Source organism: Macrobrachium rosenbergii, chromosome 2 (assembly GCF_040412425.1).
Source record: "Macrobrachium rosenbergii isolate ZJJX-2024 chromosome 2, ASM4041242v1, whole genome shotgun sequence".
Taxonomy (NCBI): domain Eukaryota; kingdom Metazoa; phylum Arthropoda; class Malacostraca; order Decapoda; family Palaemonidae; genus Macrobrachium; species Macrobrachium rosenbergii.
Genome location: NC_089742.1, coordinates 81,324,415 through 81,349,215, shown reverse-complemented (window position 1 = coordinate 81,349,215; position 24,801 = coordinate 81,324,415). Strand labels below are relative to the sequence as shown.

The 24,801-nt window shown below is 46.8% G+C and overlaps 2 protein-coding genes across 6 annotated transcripts in view; one reads left to right on the top strand and one right to left on the bottom strand.

Annotated features, from left to right (window-relative positions):
- Positions 1–7,054, bottom strand: part of ca (claret) — a 307,235-nt gene extending 300,181 nt beyond the window's left edge. The window contains exon 1 of one of the 2 annotated variants that reach the window (XM_067121505.1): positions 6,963–7,054. Coding sequence is in view for 1 of the 2 variants with exons in the window: in XM_067121496.1 (XP_066977597.1) it covers positions 6,523–6,540 (18 nt within the window). In the remaining variant the exon portion in view is untranslated. Of the gene's footprint in view, positions 1–6,522; positions 6,621–6,962 lie in introns of those variants that run through there. The other variant, XM_067121496.1, reaches the window with a different exon arrangement.
- The window catches only part of botv (exostosin like glycosyltransferase 3), a 97,669-nt gene continuing 79,478 nt past the window's right edge, over positions 6,611–24,801 (top strand). Inside the window, exons 1-2 of one of the 4 annotated variants that reach the window (XM_067121543.1) lie at positions 6,611–6,778; positions 19,642–20,198. In XM_067121543.1, the coding sequence (XP_066977644.1) occupies positions 20,052–20,198 (147 nt within the window). In that variant the 5' untranslated portion in view covers positions 6,611–6,778; positions 19,642–20,051. Of the gene's footprint in view, positions 6,779–7,186; positions 7,405–19,641; positions 20,199–24,801 lie in introns of those variants that run through there. The other 3 variants (XM_067121531.1, XM_067121554.1, XM_067121520.1) reach the window with 3 other exon arrangements.

The following is a 24,801-nucleotide window of genomic DNA, read 5'->3' as shown; positions in this document are numbered from 1 at the left end:
TAATGGATGAGCAAGGCCAGGGATTGGAAGGGGTCTCATTCTTAGCTTAGAATCTTAGGGTAAATGAGCAAATTGCATTACCCTGAGAGAATCCAATCTTTTTATCAAAAGGGTGTAGCTCACTGACCTGTTTGGCAGTCGCTAACACTACTAGGAACAGTCTCTTCCTAGTTAGGTCCCTCAAAGAGATAGATCGCAGGGGTTCAAAACATGGTTTCAACAGCCACTTCGGAAACATGTCTAAATGCCAGGCTACTAGCTTATCTTCCTTCTGTTTGGCTGTGTCAAAAGACTTGATGAGATCAGAATGATCTTTATTAGCAGAGAGATCTACACCCCTATGTCTAAATACAGAGCTCAACATTGCCCTGCAGCCTTTAATGGTTGAGGTTGACAGATTCCTGGAAGACTTTCAATAGAGCAGGAAATCACCTATCTCCGCTACAGATGTCTTAGAAGACGAGATGCTGTGTCTCCTGCACCAGTCACGGAAGACTATCCACTTGGCTTGATAAACTTTGCTCGAGAAATGTCATCTGCAACGAGCAATAGCATTTGCCTAAAATGTGGTTGTTTGAGTAGTTTGGGTTTTTGAGGCAACAGCCTCAGAAAATCTGTGAGAAGTTCCAGCAAGTCCAGGAATCATTCCTGTGCTGGCCAGAATGGGGCTACTAGAGTCATCTTTACATTTCGATGATTTTGGAACTTGTTTTTTACTTCTCTCACCATCTTGAATGAGGGAAAGGCATAAAGGTTCATGTTCGACCAATCTAAAAGCATTGCATCCATCGCCCATGCTTGCGGATCTGGCGCTGGCGAACAATACAGAGGGAGACGATGGTTCTTTGCATTTGCAAACAGATCTAGAACTGGCCTTCCTCACAGTTTCCACAACTCTGGCATACAAGGGGGTCCAGAGTCCATTCCTTGAGAACTTGCTTTTGACGGCTGAGTTCATCTGCTAATACATTGAATTTCCCCTGCATAAACCTGGTTAAGATCTGGGTTTTTGATTCTGATTCACCCAAATGGGCAGGGCTCTTGATGCTTGGCAAAGGGTAAACGAATGAATTCCCCCTTGTTTTTAGACATAGACAGTACCATGGTGTTGTCCAAGTGGACTGCCACTGTCTTCCCAGACACCTCCGATGCAAACGCTTGCAATCCCCAGTGAATTGCCGTCAATTCTTTCACACTGCTGTGCCATTTCCTCTGTTCTGGAGTCCATAGGCCTGAAACTTCCTTATCTCTCAGAAGGGCTCCCCCAACCTAGGTCTGATGCATCTGAACAAAACCCTAGGTTGGGGTTCAGAGGGAGGAGCAATTTTCCTTGAGAGAGCTTGTCTCTTGAATTCCACCAAACAAGATCCTCTTTTATTTCCTTTGTTATTGGAAAAACAAAAGAATCCGGGTATTTCTTTCTGTTCCAGCTGATTTTCAGAATGAACTGTAAGTTTCTCATGTGCAGCCTTCCCAGGGACACGAACTGTTCCATGGACGAGAGAGTCCCCAACAGGGTCATCCAGCTGTTCGCAGAACAGGACTGAAGGGCGAGAAATTTTTCTACCTTCTGAAGGCACAAGTCTATCCTTTGGGGAGAGGGGAAAAGCCTGAAAAATCCATGTTTATCCTCATCTCCAAATAAGCTATCTCCTGAGAAGGAGTTAGTTGAGACTTTGGGAAGTTTATCAAGAGGCCCAAATCCTGGGTGAGAAGGGTCTTGTGAAGGTCCTCCACACATTTTTCCTTTGACTGGGAGCGAATGAGCCAATTGTTGAGGTACAGCAAAATGTTGACCTCCACCAAGTGTAACCATTTCACTACTGGGGCTAGTAAACGTGTGAATACCTGCGGGGCCGTCGACAGGCTGAGGCAAAGGGCTTTGAACTGGTACACCTTGTGCTGGAACATGAACCTTACAAGCCTCTTCAAGTCCTGATGAATTGGGACATGGAAGTAGGCTCTTTCATGTCTATCAAGAACATCCAATCTTCCAAACGAATGGATGTAAGGACAGACTAGGACGTCTCCATTTTGAATTTTGTTTTCTGCACGTACAAGTTCAAGACACTCACACCCAGAACCAGCCTCCAGCCCCCCTGAGGCTTTGGGGACTACAAACAGCCAATTGTAGAACCCCGGAGAGGAGGTGTCCTTGACTAGTTCAACTGCTTCTTATTTGAGGAGTGCTGACACTTCTTGGGAGGCTGAAAACCTCTCAGAGCCTGCCAAGTAAGCTGTCAATAAGACAGGCTTGTTGGTTAAGGGAGGTTTCTTCAGAAATGGGATTGAATAACCCTCTCTCAAGACTTGTACAATCCAACTCTCCGCTCCTCTCGATTCCCAATGCTCCCAAAAGTGGAAGTCTTGCCCCCACAGGTGCGCGGAGGACTAGATCCTCACTTACATGCAGGTAGTTTATTAGAGGACTTCTTGACTGCCCCAGGGGTGAAATGGGCATTTCTGCAAGGTCTGAGGAAGCCTCTTAGTCTGCCTCTACCCCGAAAGGGCTGCGGTTGAACTGGAGAAACTGTCCTAGAGTTGAAGGTCAGAGACTCTCTAGGTCACCTCACTGATTGTGCAAGAAGATCCTGAGTGGACTTTTTCTGCAGATCAGAAGCAATCTGCAGCACAGTCGCCTGAGGGAATAGGTGCTTCTTGTCAAGAGGAGAGAAGAGGAGCGCAGACTTCTGGGAAGGTGCAACTCCCTTCGTGGTGTAGGAACACCAAAGCTCCCTCTTCTTGAGAATCCCCATCCCAAATACAGGCAGTCCCTGGTTATCGGCGGGGTCCCGTTTCTGAGGGTGTGATGATAACCGAAAATCTGCGATTTCGGTGATTTTTGGGGGTTAGCAGCGCCGAAAAGTGCCGATTTTCGGTTATCGCCACCTCTGTTAGGTATGTATCGGCGCCAATACCCAATTATTGGCGCTGATAAGCGGAAATCGGCGATTTTCGGCGCCGAAAATTGCCGATTTTCGTGGCTAGACAAGCGCCATAAAACCGGATCGATGTTAACCGGGGACTGCCTGTAGTGAGGATAATTCAAACCAACCATCTCTAATACCTTTATTTGGCATGAGATGTGCCCCAAAAAATCCGTAGAGAAGTCTTCCGGAATACTGTATGAGGGCAATCCTTTAATTTGCAGGCAAGAGCTCCTACTGCCCAGTCGGGAAAGCTGAGAACTTCCAAGACCTTAAACAAGTGTTTGATAAGGTGGTCCAATTCCGAGGACGAGAACAAAATCTTAGCTGAATTGAATGCCGACTGTCTGGAGGAGTCAATTAATCCAGAGAAGTCTCCCTGGGAGGAGGCAGAGGCTCCCATGGGTGGGGCCTCTCCGGTCACATAAGAAAGGTACCTTCTCTGCGACCATCTAGACAGAGGACAACTAAAAGAGGCTCTTCCCTGCTTCCTCTTGCTTGAGAGCTAGCTTTCCACTTCACAGAGAGCTTTCTTAGCTGAGGAGGACAGCACCATTTTATGTAGCCTTGAAGAAGTCGTATGATTGTCCATTAAGTACATCAAAGCCGGAGCTGCAGGAGAGAAGAAGTCTGGAAAAGTCATCAGCAGAAGTCTGAGTAAAGAGGCATACACCGAAGGAAGGGTAACAGGATCCACTTCTTCCTCCTCAGAAGAAGAAATTGGCGACAGTTCCGCAATAGGCTGGGGGGCCGATAGCTTTTTCTGAATTAAACCCAGGATACTATCCAATTCGCGTTGGATCGACTGAAAAGAAGGATCCACAACAGAGGGGGCCTGTTGCGCTGCAGAAGACAAAGAAAAAGACGTAACTGGGAGCGAACCTGCAATTGCCAGAGCAGGAGTAGGCAGCCCAGAAGAGACAGGCACTGCCGAGGAAAGGACGAAATCGGGCGCTCGGGAGTCGACGGGAGCATGGGTGCCAGAGGCCACTCAGCTAAGGGGAGCTCAGGAGACAATGGTCACACAGAAGACGAAGGGTGCTCAGAAAGAGCCACACAACAAGGAGCAGCACATTCAACTGGTAAAGGAAGTTCTGGTACCACTGGGTGCATTGGTGCAAAAGACTGCTTCTCAGAAGCCGAAGAAGATTCAGGTAAAGCTGATTGTTCAGGAGCTACAGGAACAGGAGCTGGCAGCATGGGCACTAGTGAGCGCTCCGACATCACTATACTGTCTTGTGTAGTGGTGACCTATTGTATGTGAGCCCTGTATGAATGCATGATCCAGAAGCCATCCACATGCTAAACGAAGGAAGCACTGACTTTACAGAAAGTGTCTCAGTAAAGCTAGGGTGTATGAAACATAAGTAGTCCTGTCAAAGAAGCTAAACAAACACTTGGGATACCATGTATGTACTCTCAGAAACCCCCATTTCAATCCTACCATACTAGATTCAACACTTGCAGGTGATCGACCACCATCACCATCCTTGAAAGGGGGGAAGGTACTCGCCTGAAACCCAGAGGGATTTCTTCTGAGAGGGCTTCATGGATTCGTCTTCTTTCTATGAATGGAAGAAGAGTTTGACAAAGAGGATGAGAGGGAAGTAGAAAAGTACTTGTGTTTCTTCACCTTACACCTTGCTCATGTCTTAACTTCCTCTGCAAGTGCAGGAGAACTGGTTAAGGCGAGGACATCAGACATCAACAGAATGAGCTTCTTAGCAGGGGTAGCAACAGCAGACAGAGTCCATCCCAACTTAACTGAGGTTAAGTAGTCAAGGGAGTAAAAGATGGGCTTCCCTGAACTCCAAAGGAAGGCTGCATCTTCCAAGGATATTGTACTAGATCGAAAAAGTTGACATGGTAAGGGTAGGTGGAGGAGAAGCATGCATGTGTAACGATGCAGCCTGAGGAGAGCCCAGCATGGGCACCTAACCCTTCAGCTGATGAAAGCATGTGTAAATCACTCTTCTTCCTGCACATACCTGCCTTCAGCCAAGAGAGCAGTGTATTCTAGGAAGATGCAGGGAAAGGTTTAGTCAATTCAAATGGAAAGCCCTCCTTCACATGACACTGACAAACACATTTAGCTTTTTTCCTCTTATTCCCACCTTTTCCACTGCAAAGGAGACCAACATACATTTTCACTGGGTTGCACATCCTACCCCTAACAAGGAGCAATATCACTGGGAATCCATCACAACGAAGCATGAAGCACAATATATACTCCGTCACACCCTTCACCTTCATTGTTCACTCTTCTTATTCATAGTAAAGTAGTAAACTCTGAAAGATAAACCAAGTTCCAACTTGCACAGTCAGCATGATAGCAGCAAGATGTCTCACTAGATGGCAGCCTATGAAAAAATGTTCAGTTACTGCAGATGAGTAGGGGGTCTTCCCCAACTCAACATCCTACTAGCAACTAGCTACTGCATTTCCAAGTTTCAATGAATAATTCCAGCTTGCTCTGGTTTGTATTCCTTTAGGGGCAGTGCTTTACTGCTGAGCAGTCTGACAGGAGGCATCCTTGCCTACCTTGTATATGCGACTGGAATTTCATGAACTGCATACAGTGTTTTATTTATTTTTTTCTTATTTATTGTCAAGTAGCTTTTGATGTAGCCTAGGCTATTTTACAACTAATATATTCTCTTACAGTTTTAAATTGTCTGAATAGTGTGTTTACTCTATTTATGAGCTACTGCTCAGTCTAATTAAGGCTTAAATTTTTATTATTCATATTACTAAATTTTTCAAAGAACTTCATCTTACTAATACTAATCACTATTGGGAGTGAGCAATCTGATTTTTTCTGTGGGCTTGGCAAGCAACCATCATTAAACCTGTTATTCCTTAAGACTACATTTTTTTATTTATATATAAAAGGTTGTCACCTAAAATACTGATTCAGCCATTTCACTCCAGTGTTTGCAAGGTACTGTGCTGGTGTTTATACACATTTAATCCAATTTTCATATTGATATTCTGGAAAAAAAAAAAAAAAGGGACTCAAGTGTTCCTTACCAGTACTTTAAAATGGTACATTGGTTTATCTTCTTTAATGAGCTATATCCCACTTCCCATTAATATGTATTTTCTTAATTATTTTCACTAGCCTCGGTCTTTTCTTTGTTTTTGTTTCCTCTCTAAATTTCATATTTTCTTTTTCCTTTTTGAAGTCATCATCAACCAAATGTTCAGTAATCTTTAGTTTCTCACTTCCCTGAGCCTGTTTTCTACACTGCTGCACAAAACAACAATCATTAGGCTATAGTAAGCTTAGGCCTCCAGAATAAATATTTCAAACTCAAACCCTAACCAAATATCAGCTGAGTGGACAAAATCATATAAAGTTTAAATACACTATATACTGTTAGCCTATGATAAACCATTTACAAATACACTAGCCTAGGCTAGACTAAAGTGAACAGTCCCAATCTGAAATTCCAAATATGTACATGACATGACAACCTGCTAGGGCAGGGCCACTTTAAGATTTCTAAGGTGTAAAATGGTCTATCTTGGCTATATTATTAAAGGCTGCAATGTCATTTCAAGTACTCTATTCAAAATACTGAAAATACCCTACCGACACGGTGATGGCCATTTTATGCTTAAATAAACCACGACTGAGTAAGGTACCGTAGGGTACGAAGAAAAGGAAGACGAAAGATCACGGGGTACGAATTCAACCATTAACTGAAGGCAAGATCGAGAAGGCAGGCAGGCAGGCAGGGCAAGGAAGCAAGCAAGCAAGCAAGCACTCAAGCTGTATGAGCACGAGCATCATCATGTGTCATCCCGTAGCGTGTGATGTTACCCGATACGCCTTCATGCCAACTCAGGTGAGGAAGACCAATAAAAAAAAATGATCACACAATCAGGGGGGAAACCGACCCACCCTAGCAAATTTCGTTTCACAAACTCTATAAATAGACATTTGGCACCTTATAACCCTTTCCAACCCCTTCAGTATTCACTATAGACAATAAATAGAGCCTGGCAATCGAAAAATATACAACTACTCACATTAATATAGAGTTTGAAGTCAAAAATAGTTTTAGGACGTCTTTCGACAGCAGACGATTTGATGATGAGAAACTGGTGCTGCCATCTGTTGATACTTCACTTGCTGCGTCCGAATGATTTCATACTTAATTTTAATGCTGCAATGTGAATAAATAGCAGACTGACGAAGGAAAAAAAATTCTGTTCTGTAGAATTTAAACAGTATTGTATTTTCAAATAAAGTTATATATAGTTTATCATGATTAATACACGTTATAGGGGACACATTCTTCATGTGACTGACATTTCTCAAAAGTGTTCGAACATTTGTGGTCAAAATGTAAACATACCCGTAACAGCTAATAGTGTCGTATGCTGTCAAATTGTGTTCCTCTGTCTACCGTGGTATTATTTAGATTCTAAGGATCATGTACCCAATTTCAAAATCACTCGACTTTTCAAGGTAGATCAAGCTTTTAGAAGTGAAACCCCTTTTGGTTGTGTAAAAACCAAATGACGATTAGGCTATTCTGTTTTCTTATTTTACCCTATTTCACCAGTTATAGTACCTAACCTAGTAGCCTATGTTATAAAAAAACAAGAATTGATATTTCTTCGTAATTTTTAAGGCTAAAGTAAACTTTAGGTTTGTCAGAGATATTTAGATAATGCAGTTGGTAATTAGGCTAACCTGCGTTTTATAATAAATCAGTTTTTTAACAAAAACGTAAACCACAGGCTATTTGTTCCAACAAGAATAGCCTATAAACCATTGAGTGAGAACTAATTGCTGTGCTACTTTCAGCTACTTTGTTGAAACTTATTATGGTAAATGTAGAGGAGAGGACTGGATGTAGATACTTGTTAATGTAATTTTGTGACTAAACAATATAGAAAAGGGTATCTATAGCCTAATACATTACAGGTGAGGTAATTTGAGAAATTTACCTGCTTTCTTTTGTTTTTATGTTAATCTCTGAGTGGCTGGTACTACACATGGTGGAAGGTCTGCTTTCCGTCATGTTTAGTACCATCCCTTTGGCGATGAAAGCAAAACTATACACAATAGATGGTATATTAACCATTACCTTGGTAAATTTCTCATATTATCTCGCACTTCTTTGTATACACCATTTTCTTTGTTCTCCAGTCAAGAAATTACATTAATAGATGATATCTTCGTGCGTTCCTCTCCTGCACAATTACCTTTTTTTTTCTGGATAGCTTACTTGGTGACTTTTCTTATGAAAGGAATGTGCATAAGAAAAAGGAACAGTAAAGCTGTAAAGAACAGGATTGTGTGCATGAGTCACTTTATATTCTTAATATCTTGGTAAATTTATCAAATTATCTCACCTGCACTGCATTATACACACCCTTTTCTATATTCTTCAGTCAAGGAATTAATAGTCTCCTTCATGGTTACCACTGGGCTTTCCCCAGGTGAGACCTCAACATGTGCACATGCATCACCACCAACTTTTCTACTTTTGTTGCTCCAGGGATGATAACTTCAATAAAGAGCTTGATGAAAATATGGCTTTCCCTTGGTATTATTTGGAGGGGCCCATTTTTTGCTTCTTTTCTGGACCCCTTAGTCTTGCCTAAGTCTGCAGGAGCTCCACCCTGTTGAGGCACCAGTAGTGGTTGCTCTACCCAGTGGAGATACCCTCATGGTATCAGCCGAGACTGGTGCTCCATCGATGTTTGCTTTCTTCATTTCAACCAGTTCTTTTGCACCAGTAGAGGAAAGTAAGATATGTTTAAGCAATAAGGCAAAGAAGCACAGTTGCACTACTTCTGCCCTGTCTTCCTTTTGCAGGAAAAGGAGGAGGTCCAGGAAGCACTCTCACAAGAGGTTCCACTGGACTTCAGGTGAGCAACTTACCCCACTTGGTCAAAGGCAGTGTATGCTTGTTTATGGGCAGGATGTCTTCCATAAGTAGGATTACATGATACCCAGAGTCTTTGCATGATTTCTTGGACAGTAAGACTGCTCCAAATTCATACTCTTGTGCTTGTGCCAAGGTATGCATGGTCAAGAGTCATGGCTACCCCCTTTTTGTTTTTACACAAATACAAACCTTCGGTCTTTACATAGGATATTGCTTGTGAACGTGAGCTGGAACTGGCGTTAACTTTCAAACAAGGTTGTTAGCTACCGACAGTAGGGGGAAAGCCCCGGCCACTCGTCAGTCTGCACTCCACTTTGCTTTCGGCTGCCGTTGTGTGAAGACGTCTGCTGTGCTCTCTATCCGATTGCCATTCGATTTTCTTTTTGTTTTGTTTGTTGTGTATATGAGTGTTTGTTTGTTTGCTTTATATAATTATAGTGCAAACTCCTAACTTAAAAAAGCCTGAGAAGAGGAAACAATTTGTTATGAGGTGCTGCCCAGGAATAAACATCCTGTAATCGGTTCCTCCCTCTATGGAAATAGACCATCCTACATTGTACATTGTGCAGGAAGCATAACTGCGATCAATCAAGCCTGTGTAGTGAGTGTCATGTCTGTCCATCCAAACAGTGGGTGCAGTTTTGCCAGAAAAAGAAGAGAGAGAAGAAAGTTTTCCCAGCGTCATTGAAGTGCAATACTCCGCTGGTGACACTGAGGATTCTCTCTGATTCCTTCTTGCCCCCGGCCAAGCTTCATCCTGCTGTTGTTACTCCTAAGGGAGTGGTTTCCCCTTTGCTGTCTCCTACTGCTTTGTCAGTAGAGAGTCGGTGTGGGGTTACAGTTGCCTGGTATGACTCCTCTCTGACAGTCTCTGTACGCTCGGAGGGGGAGTTATCCTCCTCGAGGCAAAGGGAGAGTGCCTCCTTTAACCCTACTTAAGTTTCAGATGTTATGGAGCCCGAGGGGCTTAACGAGTTATGGCCTTCCCTAAGCCTCCCGGGGGAGCCAAGTGTGAGGGATTGATATCCCACTTGAGGGCCTCCAAAGCCCTTCCTGTAACTGCTGCTACCATGACTGTGACTACATTTACCAGTTTGAGGGCTGCCACTATGGTAGTGGTTCCTTTGGTCATGCCTCCAGTAGTGTGCCTTCAAGTGATCCCCCAACTTCATCTTCTCTTGGTGACATCCTTCTCCACACCCTGTTGTCCAAGGCCTGCCAGGATTGGAAGAAGTTGAAGAAGATGAATCGGAAGTCGTCATCATCACCTTTGCCTTCGTATTCATAGTTTGCTATTACCCTCCCCTTCTTCTTCCAAAGCTAGCAGGCAAAGGAAGAAGAAGGCTGCCTCTCCTAGCCATAAGAAGTCCTGTAGGGCTTCTAATGGCCAGCCTTTTTCCACGGAGAAGGCTACGGGAATTCTCACTAGCAGCACCGATAGCACTGCACCTCCCACTGCCTAGCACAGGAGCCTCCACTGCTTGGGGTTCCATGGACCCCCAGTGCACCAGTACTGGTCCTGGGAATTCACCTTCCTAGGCCAGTAAGGGTCCTCTGTCTACTGGCCCAGGCCTGGCCTGGTGAGAGAGAGTTGTTCCTACACAGTATACAAACCATCAGTCCTTTACATTAGGAATTACTTTCAGCGTTAGCTGGAACACAGCCATTTAACTTTAAACAAAGTGATGAAGTATGTAGTTAACTACTGACTACGGGTGGGAGTCCCGCCCATCCAGTCAGTATGCACTCACTTTGCTTTTGGCTGTCATCGAGGAAGGATGTTCTCTTCTCTTCTCTGCCTGCCGTTTGGCTTTGTTTTATTCTTCGTATTGTTGCTATTGCTGATATATGATTATAATGTGTTATAATATGTGCAAATACAACTTCTTGTTTTTCTCTTGAGTTTATGCTTTCAGTATTCTAAATAGTGATTTATACTGATATTTGTAAACCCTATGACTTTTATTAACCGATGTGTCAAACTGGTTTTAACGTTGCTAGCCAACCGGCTTAAACTAGTTTTTTATATAAGTAACTTACCCAGTAATTACATAGCTATTAGTTTCTTTTAACCGGCAGCTTAAAATTTTGAAATTGCGGGCCACGCTAGTTTGTTTTGGTTATGGCGACATGCCCCGTCCACTTTCGGGTGTAAGAGAAGGTACAACATAGCAAAGAGCTGTGGTTGAAGGACTGTGGTTGGCAGCAGCTCGAATTTTGGAATTTATACTTTGCTGGTTGTTTACCTTATCTTCAATTGGTGAAGTATTTATTTTCATAGCCTTTCGGCATAATTAAGATAGTGTTAGGTGAGTTTTGATCGTTGGTTGATGACTCTTTGCCCGTTTTTTGGACTTGTATTAGACTTTTCTAGGATGTCTGACACTAGAAGTTCTAGTATTAGGTATTGCAGTAAAGGCTGCAGTACTAGACTAACTAAAGAATCTTATGACTGGCACACTGTCTGTACTGTATTCTATGTAGGGGACAAACATGTTCAGTAGATTTCCGTTGTGAGGAGTGTAATAACTGGGATTTGTTCCGACACAATATACAAACCCTCGGTCCTTTACATTAGGGATTACTTTCAGGCGTAGGCTGGAAATGGCCGTTGAACTTCAAACAAGGTGGTTAGGCAGTTAACTACTGTCCGGGAGGCGGGAGTACCGCCTGCCCGGATGTAAACATTCCAATTTGCTTTCGGCTGTTGTTGTGTTCGGACGTTGATCTTCGCCGCTCTCTGCCTGACAGCAATTTACTTCTCTTTGGTGGGAAATTCTTTGTTTTTTTCTTTAATAATGGAGAAACCAACTAAGCCCTCCTATCCCCAGCGTGTGTGTCCCGGGGTAGGGGGAAAGAAATGTAATTCTTTTAGATCTCGAGTCAACGTGGACCCACACGCCCTCTGTACATCTTGCAGGGGACGTGTGCGTTCACGCAACGATCCCTGTAGTGAGTGTTGTTCGTGGTCCTCCGAGCAATGGGACAAGTTCGAAGGGAGGCGACGTTACCATCGTAAGCCTACCAAGGAGTCGTCCAAGGGAAATACGCCCCCAACGACTCCGTTGGTGGTGAATGTGTCGGGCTCGTTTCTCCCTCCCGGCGAACTTACCCTGCTTGCTCCCTCTCCCTCGGGTGAGGACTCCCCCTCCCCTTCCTCTTACGTTTCATTGTTTGTGGAGGGGCGCGGGGGAGAGTTGGACCACGACATCCTCTCGGAAGTCTCTTCCCGTTCCGGAGGGGAGTTTTTTCCTCCGGAGCGAGTGGAGGCTTCGGTTTCTGACCCGACTTTTGCTTCAGGTCCCGGACTGGATAGCCAGACACCGAATCCCAGCACATCCTGGCTACACCTGGGCCTACCTGGCTCGGCACTGGAGGGATTGGCTCCCCTGCCCCCCCCTCCAGTCACGACCCACTCGGCAACGACAGTCACCACGACAACCGTCACCTTCTCGAGGTTCGTCCAGATGCCGGTATCAGTTGCTTCGCACCTGGACACCCAAGTGTTGGCCTCACCCGCGGGCCAGCACGCTGTTCCACTGCCGCCTGGCTTCCTGGCTCCGTTCACGCGTGCTGGCCCCTCCTACATGGTGACGTCATCTTATCCTTATGTGACTGTTGCTGCCCCTGTTGCTGACCATGGCCTGTCCTCGAATACAGTTCCTCGTCTGACTTTCCAGCCCGGCCCTTCGTCTGCTTCCATCCCCATTCCATCAACCCTGGCGTGGCCCGACTTGACTCTTCACGCAGGAGGGGCGGCTCCTGCATTCCCGGCCCCGCCCACTTTTGTTCCTGATAGACACGCAGCTCTCTCTGCCCAGGCCCTAGCTCCGCTGTCGCTGCCTGGGATGTGCCTTCTGCTGCAGCCCCTCCTGCTGTTCCTGCTGTTCCTGAGTCGGCGGCCTCGCTTTCCTGGCTTGGGGATTTGACTGCTTTCCTGAAGCAGATGGTGAAGAAGAAGAAGAAGAGGTCTAGGAAGGTGTCGTCGTCGTCTTCATCTTCATCTTCATCATCGTCGTCTTCGTCTGCTGCTGCTTCCGCTTCTCCTTCCGAGGCTTCGCAGCCGAAGAAGAAGAAGTCTGCCTCTTCCCCCCCTAAGAAACCTTGTACCGAGACTTCTAAGGGTCTGCCTCCTTCCACAGGGAAGGCAGTGGGATCTCTCGTCGGCTCTTCCCGATCCTCGGATCAGGGAACCGCTGCCCCGGCCTCCGGGCCAGGGGCACCGAGAGCCAAGGGCGTGCAGACCAAGGTCGGCACTCCCCCTGCTGCGCCTAAGAAACTTCCTGCATCTAAGGCCAGCAAGTCCGCGTCGGACACTCGTTCGCGAGTTGCTCCGAGTACCTGGGTCTCCAAGGAGACTCGGGTACCCCAGTCTGATACGGTTGACTCTTCTCGCAGTGCAGACCAGGGCGTGGGGCGAGAGAAAGAGCCGGGGCATGCAGGTGCTCCGTCTCTTCCTGCTGGCACTCCTTCAAGTGCCATGTCAGGTTCCTGGGACAGTGCTTCCAGCCCACAACCGAATGCAAGGAGAGGTAGGGAAGAAGTCCTCTACTCAGTCTTCCCGAGAGGCTCCGGCCTCGAAGAAGTCTGGGGCGCGTCCAGAGGACAGTGCAAGCTTGTGCCAGCCAGCCGCGCGTTCGACTCCTCCCAGTCCCCGGCCACGTCCGCGCGGCCAGCCTGGCTCGGGGGAGGCGAGTGCACGGCTCGGCTCTCACGAGCCACTCCGCTCTCCTCGGGAGATCGCTTCACCTGGGCTGAAGCAGTCTCCTCAACCCAGGGGCTCGTCATCACCGCGGGTTGGTGACCGCTCTCGGCCCGCTGCCTCTGCTGGTTCTGCCAGTAAAGGCAGTGGGAGCGCCCGATCTTCCTCGCCTGTCCCCTCCGCCCCTTCGGTTTCTTCCAGGGGGCGCGAGTCGGAGAGGAGGAACTCTGGGAAATGTTCTCCTCAGAGTTCTACTGCGTGGGGGTATGCACCTGGCTTGGTCCTTGGCTCGACCAGGTCTTACACCCTTGTAGTTCAGGAAGGTCCTCGGGGGTCTGCCGAGGTTCTCCCTCCTGCGGGGAGAGTAGTTCGGGAGGACCGCACTCTGGAAGGACTCGAGGGTCCTCTGCCCCAGGATGCGGACACCCCCGAAATACAGAGGACTTTTGCAGAGGTTATCGCGCTGATTCGTCAGCACAATGACCTCGGGGAAGGGACCACAGCCTCGTCTGTGGATCGTCCATCGCGCCTCAAATCCTTTTGGGGACCCAAGAAGGAACCCAAGGCTTCGGTGGGGCTGCCGTGGTCCACGCTTGCCGAGGGGGTACTCAATCAGGTGTCTGGTCAAGACAGTTCGCTTCGATTGAGCTGCTCGGACAAGCTTCTTCCCCCCCCTCTGCCTCATCAGAAGCGTTTCTACGCACCAGTGGAAGGGGCGTTGCTGACCAAACAGGTTGACCCGGACTTGACTCGTTTGGATCTGGGTCTGTCGTTGCAGCAATTGACTGCAGAGAACATATCCCTCTCTCAGCAAGAAGCTGCAACCCTGGAAGCCACCACCATGGCGGCCTTCCAAGCAGTCTCCTGGCTCGATCTGTGGTCATTCACAGTATCGAAGGTAGCTGCTTCCTCAGGCGCTATCATACCTGGGGAGGACTCCGCCTTTGGGAGACTGTGCCAGTCTGGGGGTAGGGCCATTTCCTACCTCGCCCACCAGACTGCAAACCTGTGGGCAAACCTTGTGCTAAAGCGGAGAGACGCCATTCTCTCTCGCTTTGCCAGGTCCGTAGGTCCCGAGTCAGCTATTGCCCTTTGGAATGGACCATTGCTGGGTTCCTCCTCTCTCTTCCCTAGAGAGTTGGTGGATGGCGCGGTGGACAAGCGCCATGCTGATGACAGCGACCGGCTTGTTCACCAGGCAGTGGCCAAGACCTCCGGGTCTTCTTATCCCACTGCAGCCAGGTCTTCGGGCCAGGCTGGCACTTCCTCGGCCCCTAAGAAGTCCCAGTCTTCGAAGGGGTCCCGAAGAAACACCCAGCCTTCTTCTTCCTCGAGAAAGGGGGGTCACTCCCGCCCTTTTCAGCCCTCTTTCCAAGCCGGTAAAGGGGGCAAGGGTAAGAAGAAGGGGAAACGCTAGGGGCGGCGTTCCCCCCCAAAAGCTGCCGAAGGTAGGGGGGTGCCTGTCAAGCCATTGGGCAACGTGGCAGCGACACGGCCGAGACCTGGATAGTGGATATCCTTCGGGAGGGATATCTACTACCCTTCGAGTCTCGGCCTCCCCTCACCTACACTCCGGTCCATCTCCAAACATATCTTCCAGGTTCGTCGAAGGACATCGCACTACAGCAAGAAGTGCAAGCCATGCTGAGCAAGAGTGCTTTAGAAGTCGTGTCGGACCAGTCTCCAGGCTTTTACAGCCGCGCCTTTCTCATAGAGAAGGCCTCAGGGGGATGGAGACCGGTCATAGACCTCTCTCCCTTGAACCGTTTCGTTCGCCAGACTCGGTTCACGATGGAAACAGCGCAAACTGTGCTGGCCTCCATCAGGGAGAACGACTTCATGCTTACGGTGGACTTGAGGGATGTGTATTTCCAGATACCCATCCATCCGTCCTCGCGCAAGTACCTCTGCTTTGTCCTCAGGGAGTTGGTCTTCCAATTCAGGGCACTTTGTTTTGGGCTCTCGACCGGTCCCCAGGTGTTCACAAGAGTTTTCTCTCTCGTGTTAGCTTGGGCCCACTTGCACAGGATACGTCTACTGAGGTATCTCGACGACTGGCTAGTCCTGGCGAGCTCTCGCTCGCAGTTGCTACAGGACAGGGATTGTCTCCTCGAGTTTTGCCGGGATCTAGGGATCATGGTAAATCTGAAGAAGTCAGATCTCACCCCCAAGCAGAGGACAAAGTACCTGGGCATGCTGATAGATACGGTGGCAGCGAAAGTCTTTCCTCGGACTCGTATCAACAAGTTCAGGCAGGCAGCACATTTGTTCATGTCACGGCAGGAGCAACCAGCTCGGCAATGGCAAGTCGTCATCGGTCACCTGTCGCCGTTGGAGAAACTAGTACCACGGGCGTCTTCACCTGCGGTCTCTCCAGTGGAGACTAAAGGAGTATTGGTCCCGGTCCCAAGACCCCAGTCCTTCCTCATTCTTCTTTCCGAGGAGGTGAGAAAGGACCTTCACTCGTCTATAGGAGTATCCCTGCATACTCCCCCTCCGGACATGCTTCTGTTCTCGGACGCATCGACCGAGGGATGGGGCGCACACCTGGAGGAGTTGCTGACTTCGGGAGTGTGGCACCGAGATGACAAGCACCTTCACATCAACATCCTGGAGCTCAAGGCGGCCTTTCTGGCCCTCCAGGAGTTCCAGGATCGAGTGATGGGACACTCCGTGGTACAGATGAGCGACAATACCACGGTAGTGGCATATGTCAACAAGCAGGGGGGACTGGTGTCCCACCAGCTTCATCAGTTGACAATGCAGGTGCACGAGTGGGCCGTGGCTCACTCAGTAGAGCTGTCAGCCAGGTACATCCCAGGCAAGAGGAATGTCGTGGCAGACAAGCTCAGCCGCCAGAGCCAGGTGATAGGTACCGAATGGTCCCTCCATCAGGAAGTAGCGGAAAGGCTGTTCGACCTGTGGGGACATCCAGCCATCGATCTGTTCGCCACCCGGCACAACAGAAAACTCCAGGTCTTCTGTTCTGTCGTGCCGGACCAATGGGCCGCTGCGGAGGACGCGTTCCAACACCCGTGGGACAATCTCGACATTTACGCCTTTCCCCCATTCTGCCTGATTCGCCGAGTGATTAGCCGAGTGATGATCACCCCGAATCTCAGAATGACTCTGGTGGCACCCAAATAGCCCCAGGCCATTTGGTACCCGGACCTGCTAGCTCTCCTCTCCAAGGCACCGAGAGATCCCCTGCCCCAACCTTCTGCGTCAACCTCACGCAGAGCGGTTCCACCTGGCAGTGCATTCCCTGTGTCTTCACGGCTGGAGGTTATCCACCATCTCTTGCGAGCGAGAGGCTTTTCACGCCGCGCAGCAACAGAGATGGCAGGATACCTCAGAAGATCCTCTGCAGTGGTATACCAGGGAAAGTGGTCCGTCTTCTGTGGTTGGTGTCGTCGAAGGGTTATCTCTCCGGTCGGAGCTACTGTTCAGCAGGTCGCGGACTTCCTCGTCTTCCTTCGCCGAGAGAAGCTTCTCTCCGTTCAGCTGTAAAGGCTACCGCGCCGCACTCTGGCCTAGTCTTACGGCTGAAAGGAGTAGACATCTCCCTCCTCTTTCGAGATTTCTCTACTCATGAGAAGCTTCGAACGGTCTTGCCCACCCAGGGATCTCAGGCCCCCTGCGTGGGATGTGACTCTCGTCTTAAGGAGCCTGACTCGTGCACCGTACGACCCTTTAAGAGAGTCGTCAGACAGGGATCTGACCCTCAAGACTGTCTTCTTGCTTGCCCTGGCATCGGCGAAGAGAGTTGGTGAGCTTCACGGACTTTCCTTTGATGTAAACACTCGAGTGGATGGGGATCAGTTACGCTCGATTTCATCCCGGATTACGTAGCGAAGACTCAGAACCCTTTGGTCCCTGATGTACGGTTCGAGTCCTTCACAATCCCCTCCCTAGAGGACTTTGTAGGTAATGATCCAGATGAGATGCTCCTGTGTCCTGTTAGGGTGCTGCGGCGCTATCTGAAGAGGACTCGGCACCTCCGGCCTGAGTGTCGACGACTCTTCGTTAGCACTGGCTCGACCAAGAAAGAAGTGTCCAAGAATACCATCTCTTTCTGGCTTTGTGAGACGATAAGGAGAGCGTACTCTGCTGCAGGAGAAGACGACACTGGTACGCTTCGTCCGAGAGCTCACGAGGTCCGCAGCATTGGTCTGTCCCTCACATTCTGGAAGAATATGTCGGTACCACAGGTGCTGAAGGCGGGTGTGTGGTCCCAACAGACTACCTTCACCTCCTACCTCCGGGATGTTGCACACAAGTCCTTGGACACTTTTTCCTTGGGTCCTGTGGTGGCTGCTCAACAAGTTGTGTAGCTTATCCAGTTCCCCTAACGGGACAGGTTGCATCTCGCCTATGTTGTACGGTTGTGATTGGGAAAATGAATGTTGAGTGACTGGCCTCTCTTCTTTCTCCCCATCCTGGCTCTCTTCCCACGGGCAGGGAGCGAACATGCCGTTACAAGCTGGACCGGGCGATCGAGGCAGGTAAGCACATAACAGGAGCTCTCGTTCTATTTCCGTTCGGGTTAATAAAAGCAACCCCACTCCTTCCTCTTGCAAGGGGAGGAAGGAGACCATGACTATGAGACAAACCCAATGCTTGTATTTGCCTTATTGTCATCCGACGTCAAATTCTTCCTAGCCTACTTTGCATGAACTGACGTTTCCTCTTTCATGCAAAGGGACCCAGAAGTCTGACAACTGATCCTGCGTTTCTTACAACCCGATCTTTTGTCAGAGGCAGTTTTTCCCTTCCTCACTCTTACGACCAGGAAGGGAAGACAAGGTGGTGAACTCCAGTCAGTTCAGAGAGACTTTATCAGATTCCTCCTCCAATCAGTGAGTCTCTAATGTAAAGGACCGAGGGTTTGTATATTGTGTCGGAACAAATAACAATTTTTAAAAGTAAATTGTATTTTTCCTAACTATACAAACCCGAGGTCCTTTACACTTTATGCCCACCTCATGCCACCCCTCAATCTGTACCTGGGCCAAAAGGCAAATTGGAATGTTTACATCCGGGCAGGCGGTACCCCCGCCTTCCGGACAGTAGTTAACTGCCTAACCACCTTGTTTGAAGTTCAACGGCCGTTTCCAGCCTACGCCTGAAAGTAATCCCTAATGTAAAGGACCTCGGGTTTGTATAGTTAGGAAAAATACAATTTACTTTTAAAAATTGTTATTTTTCTTAGGTGTACAAACCAGAGCCTTATATCATAATCCCACGTCAACCACCTCATATAACCTAATCCCAGATGCTGAGGGAAAAAGAGCTGGCTTATAGAAGGTGAGCAGGGCACATCCTTACTCTCCCACCTACCACCACTTCCTACCTTGTTACCAAGTTTCAACAAATTTCCATGTACAGTACATAGAAGGTTCTGCTTTGTATACAGAACCGAGGAAAAATACAAATTACATTTATTTATATTTTTTCTTTTAAACCCATCTTTTATTATCATTATTATCATTATCTTTATCTTTCTTGTGGCATCACATCCTCTTTAGACAAACAATGAGGAGGAAACCTTCTCCCTACCAAGTGGTCAGAGGCATGCGTATGTGAACTCACATAGCTATGTATACTAGTACAGTTGCCCTTAGGTATTCAGCATCTTGTCTACAAGACATAGGAGTAGACATGCCTAAGGATATTTAGACTACAAAGGAGAGCTCTATATGATTGATGGATTTATATGAGTAAAGTAAAGTATTACATGTTATAAAAATATTTGAATCAGTTTAGTATTTATAAGGACAGTAGATTACATATTAAACTTTTTTAGTGTTTTACTTTGTAACGATAATTATAATAATGAGAAAAAAATCAACAGTAATCATCTCTTCTTACTGTGCAGTGTTTTTTTATTTCTTTTCAGTTCAGAGTGTAAGTAGTAACAAAGTTACTGCTGATGATCTCTTGATATAGCTGTAGATTAGGAAAATTAGATAATTGAAATTTACATAAAGTATTTTGTTTTTATTACTGTGTATGCATGATGTTTTTCAAGATCTTTTTAACTTACCCTAAATGGGATCTTTAGTGTATTTTGACTGAAGTGTAAATTAATTTTTCTTTTCAGATGTGCATAAAATGACTTTGTATTCATCCCCAGTGCTCCACTGGTGTTCAGTTAAAGTTGTGCCATCATGTTATTGGGATTTATGGACTTGCTATAGTATGCTTGAAATTTTGAGCATACACGTGTAAATAAAACTGCCTATGGCCAGTTTACTGGGATGTGATTTTACTTTTGCAAAGACAATCTCTTCAACTTAAGAACACATGTTTGCTAATTTGTATATTTTGTGGTATTTGCAAGCCCTTTTCCCAAGATATTAAATGGTGTGCAGACATCACAAAGGTGAAGAGATCCTGACAAAGATGTTGCCACGCTGATCACAAGCAAAGATTTGACGACTCCTGAAAGGAGCCTCAAAGGAACCAGAATATGTGCAATCAGCAAAAAACTTAAAATGAGGAGTAATTCATATGGGCGGTTGTCAGGGAGGAGGAGGAGGTGGAGGAGGGCAAGTTAGCCAGTTGAGAGGGTGGCTTCTGAAACCCTCAAAAATTGTACCAGCGATACTGTTGGTCTTGGTGATTGCTCCTTTGTGCGCTCACTACTATTTGTCCAAGGTAAGTCAAGTTTATGAGCTTGAGGTAAGTTGAGTTCTTACTGTAACAAAGTTCATTGCTAATGTTTTCATAATAATATGGCTCTTACAGATGGGGAAAATGATCTCCATTACCCTCTTGCAGCATTTGATGTAAATAATCCTGGCATTACAGTGTAACTTGCTTGGGGTCCTTAAAAGGGAGCACGTATTGAATAAGCTGTATGTTAACATTATCTGATAACTCATCTAAAAACAGTTTATATTTATACATTACTAAACTGTTCCATTTTGTGGCCATTATTCCTCTAATACAGTAAACAATTTACTTCACAGTAATAAAATCCAGGTTTTTAGATAGAAAATTCCAAAATTTCTACTTAGGATGCATTGCTGCTAGTGGAAAATTACATAATCCTAGATTGACCACAACTACTAGTGGTAGACTAATATCACCATTAGTTATACTGTAGAGTAAGTACTTCCAAGTTACTTTGGATAATTATCAGATGGTTGTCATTATGGATAATCATCAGTTTCTTGTTAGTAAGTTAAAAGCAATCGCTGATAATGTGAACTGTCAGGTACGTTAGAAGCAATCATTGATAATTTGATCTGTCAAGTTGCTAGATTTTGTAAATGAAAAAAAATGTCTTGTTGAAATATTTCATTTTTGCTATAATTTTTTCACATTGATTCAATTTGCCATATCAGTGTATATTACAACTTACTAGCTTTTTCAGTTATTTCACCTTATGAGGATTTCAGTTAGCTTGGGCATTAAATTTATTCCTTGGTTTTGAAAATATTCTTTTATATAAGTAACTTACCAAGTAATTACATAGCCATTAGTTTCAACCCGCACAGCAGCTAAAATTTTTAAATTCATGGTAGCGCTACTTTCCATTTTGGTAGGTGACTAGCCCACCCACTTTCAGGGAAAGAAAGAAATAACTTGGCAAAGAGCTTCAGTTTGTGTCTGCTGGCTTATGACTGTAGACCAGTTGTATGCAGCAGCTCATTTTGGAATTCTTTGCTTTTCCGGTTGATGTTTTTCGCCCAATTGGTGAAGCATTCTTGCATTTGGTAGCCTTTTTGGCACATTTAGTATGTGTTAGGTTCTTTATGACTGTCTTTACCGATTTTTGACCTATTTTTACTATTGGAGACAATTTTTTTATGATTTAGGCTTTTTTATTAATTGACCTGTGCATGATGTCTGACTCAAGTTCATCTAGTACTGTGTTAGGTATTGCAGCAAAGGCTGTAATACAAGATTAACAAAGGCTTCCTACGACCCGCATACCCTTTGCACAGATTGTAGGGGACATGTATGTTCAGTGGATTTGACATGTGAAGAATGTAAAGACTGGGATAGCAAAAAAGTGGAAAAATTTAAAGTCACATTTAACTAAACTGAAAAGAGACAGGAAGAAGAAGGTGGCTTCTAGAGCTGATAAAAGTAAGACCTTAGCTAGCCAGGATTCTACTAAGTCTTCAGATGATATTATTGTTCCTTCTATTTCTGAGCCTATGTCTATCGTGTCTCTCATTCCCAGTCCTCAGACTATACCACCTTCTCCTTTACCTGGCTCCCACGCTTCCAAACCCAATCCCATTGCCTGTCTTGAATCAAAATTTTACCAGAAATTTAATTTGATAGTGAGTACTATGGCCCAGTTGGGGTCCTCAGTGAGAGCCCTAATGGACAAGATAAGTGATAAAAGTGCAAGTGAAGTGGTAGTGGAGGAGGTGGCTGCTCATCCCACTGACTCCCTTAGGCAAAAGTCAATGTCATACTTCCCTAAACTTGGGAGGAGTCATAATGGTAGCCCAAGGGAGGTCGGTGGGGTCTGCCCACGGGTAGCCACCCCCTCAGTCGGACCTGTTGTTGCATCTAGTTCTGAGGAGTCCAGTCCCAGGTGCCAGTGGCGTTTTAAGGACAAATCACAGCCAGTGAAAAGACATGCAGTATATGTGTTGCACTCTCCTCTGGTGCCCTGCGAAAAGTTCAGAGAACATGCTTGCAGTCCTTGTCCACCCTGCAGTTACTGGGAAAGCCCAGAGTGTTTTTCTTCAGAGCGCCTGGAGGCAGAGAGCCAATATTCGACTCTCAAGCATTCTGTTTCTTACTCTCATAAACGCTCCTCTTCATCCAAGAGTCTGTTGTGTTTGAGCACCTGATAGCGCCCAAGCACCCAGCAGCTCCCGAACTCCCTTTAATGTCTGAGTGCCCACTAGCGCCTGATAGCGCCTGACTGCCCTGTCTCAGCCTTTGAGTGTGTGGCACCAGATCCAGTGTTTGCGGTGCCAGCCGCCAAGCGCCAGGTGCCAGCCCCCGTTCAGCTGCCACCTCTTCTTCAGACACTTGCTGCAGGTGTTCAGGCGCCTGCAGTTGCTGATCAGTCGTTGGCTCCCATCCAATGCCAACTTGACAGCATTTTAGACTTGCTCAAGAAGGTGCTGTCGGCTCCTCGACCTCCTGCAGACTTATCTTTGTCCCCAGTGTCATTAGATGTGGAAGAGGACATAGGCCAGGACACTCCTCCTTCAGCTTATACAGCCTTGCTAAGATTTTTACTAGTTAGTTTTACTGATTTCTTCTTGCCAGCAGAACCGGCCTCACCAGCTGCAGCTTTTTTTTTAATGAGCAACCAGCCTGTAGATTCCAAAAGGCTTCCTAAGATGGTACTTTCTTCCTCAGTGAGGAAAGCCTTAACCGAGGTTGAGGGTTGGCTCTCTGAGAAGAGAGAGCAGGGGAAGGCCTCCTTCAGTTTTCCTCCTTCCAGGCTGTCTTGGAGGAGGTACTTATTTTACCACAGGAGAAGCTCCTTCCTTGGGAGTCTCTGCCTCCTCCCAGGGGGACTTTTCTGGGCTGGTTGAATCATCCCGAAGGTCGCCTTTTTCTTCAGCCAAAGTGCTGTTCTCCTCAACAGAACTGGACCATCTCCTCAAGAACCTTTTTAAAGCTTTTGAAATCCTAACTTTCTTGAACTGGTCTGTGGGAGCCCTTGTACGCAAGATTAAGGACTGCTGATTTGCTTGAGGATTGTGCCGCGGACTGGCTTGGTGTTCTTTGTTGTACAGATAAGGGCATTAGAGATGGCTCACAGGAGCTGGCCTCTCTTTTTGCTATGGGGATGCTCAAGAAGAGAGAGCTTTGGTGTTTGTACACCACCAAGAGGGTTGCTTCTTTGCAGAAGTTGTCGCTCCTCTTCTCCCCACTAGACCATCAACACCTGTTTCCTCAATCTACAGTTCAAGAGATCGCGTCAGACCTTCAAAAGAAGTCAGTGTAGGAACTCTTGGCCCAGTCGACTAGATGCCCTAAGGAGATGACAGCCTTCGGTGCCAATACGGCATCTCTTCAGCCCCAGCCCTTTCGTAATAGCAGACAAAGGGCTTGCTTTAGACCTTGCTCGAATGTCCACTTCTCATCTTGTGCTCTTAAGAAGTCCTCCTCCAAGGCTTCCTCACGGAAGTAAGGACTCTGTCCTCTGTACTCCAGTAGGGGCCAGACTCTTCATTTTTGGGAAAGATGGGAAGCGAATGGAGCAGAATGTTGGATCGTAGAATTCCTGAGTGAGGGCTACTTCATCCCATTCAGGGAGAAACCACCCTTAGTCAGTGCGCCCATCGCATTGACTGCCTACTCAGTAAGCTTAGAGAGGTTTTTGGCCCTCTGCCAAGAAGTTTCATCCCTCCTTAGGAAGAGAGCAATAGAGGTGATTGAAGATGTCAGTTCTCAGGGGTCCTACAACCGTCTTTTTGTAGTCCCCAAGTCATCAGGAGGTTAGAGACCCATCCTGGTCATGAGTGCCCTGAATTTCTTCGTCCAGAATATGAAATTCAGGATGGATACGCACCAGACCGTCCTATTATCTATTCGCCAGGGAGACTGGATAATCTCAATCAATATGCGAGGGAGACTGGTTAATCTCCTTCGATATGCAGGATGCATACTTCCACGTCCCCATCAATCCGGACTCCAGGAAGTACCTCAGGTCCGTGTCCCCAAACAGAGTTTATTAGTTTCAAGCTCTGTGCTTCGCCCCCTATCCGGCTCCTCAAGTCTTCACTCGGATTCTTGCCCCTCTCGCAAAGTGGCTTCATCTTATGGGGATCAACATCTCCCTTTACATGGATGATTGGCTCCTTCGATCTCAGTCAAAGGAGAAGCATACGGAGGACCTTTGAAAGACCCTTCTCCTAGCCCAAGTCTTGGGCTTACTGTCCCAGCTGACTCCGACACAAGAGATTCTATATTTGGGAAAGACGATAGACTCTCAGAGTTTTCGGGTTCTCTCCCCCAAGAGAATAGAATCCTGCCTGAGGATGGTCAACGAATTTCTCTCTTCAAAACTGCTCAGCCAACAAGTAGATGAGTCTTCTAGGGACTCTAGTCTCCATAGAATAGTTTGTCTCTCTGGGCAGACTCCATATGAGAGTTCTACAGTTCTTCCTGAGGGCCAGCTGGGACAGAAGGAAATTCCTGGACACATTCATTTTTCCTGTGACCCTAAAGATCAAGAAAGATTTACAGTGGTGGAATTCCGAAGACAAGCTGTTAGAAGGGAAATATCTCCTCCCTTTGAGCCCTGACCTAGATTTCTACTCAGATGCGT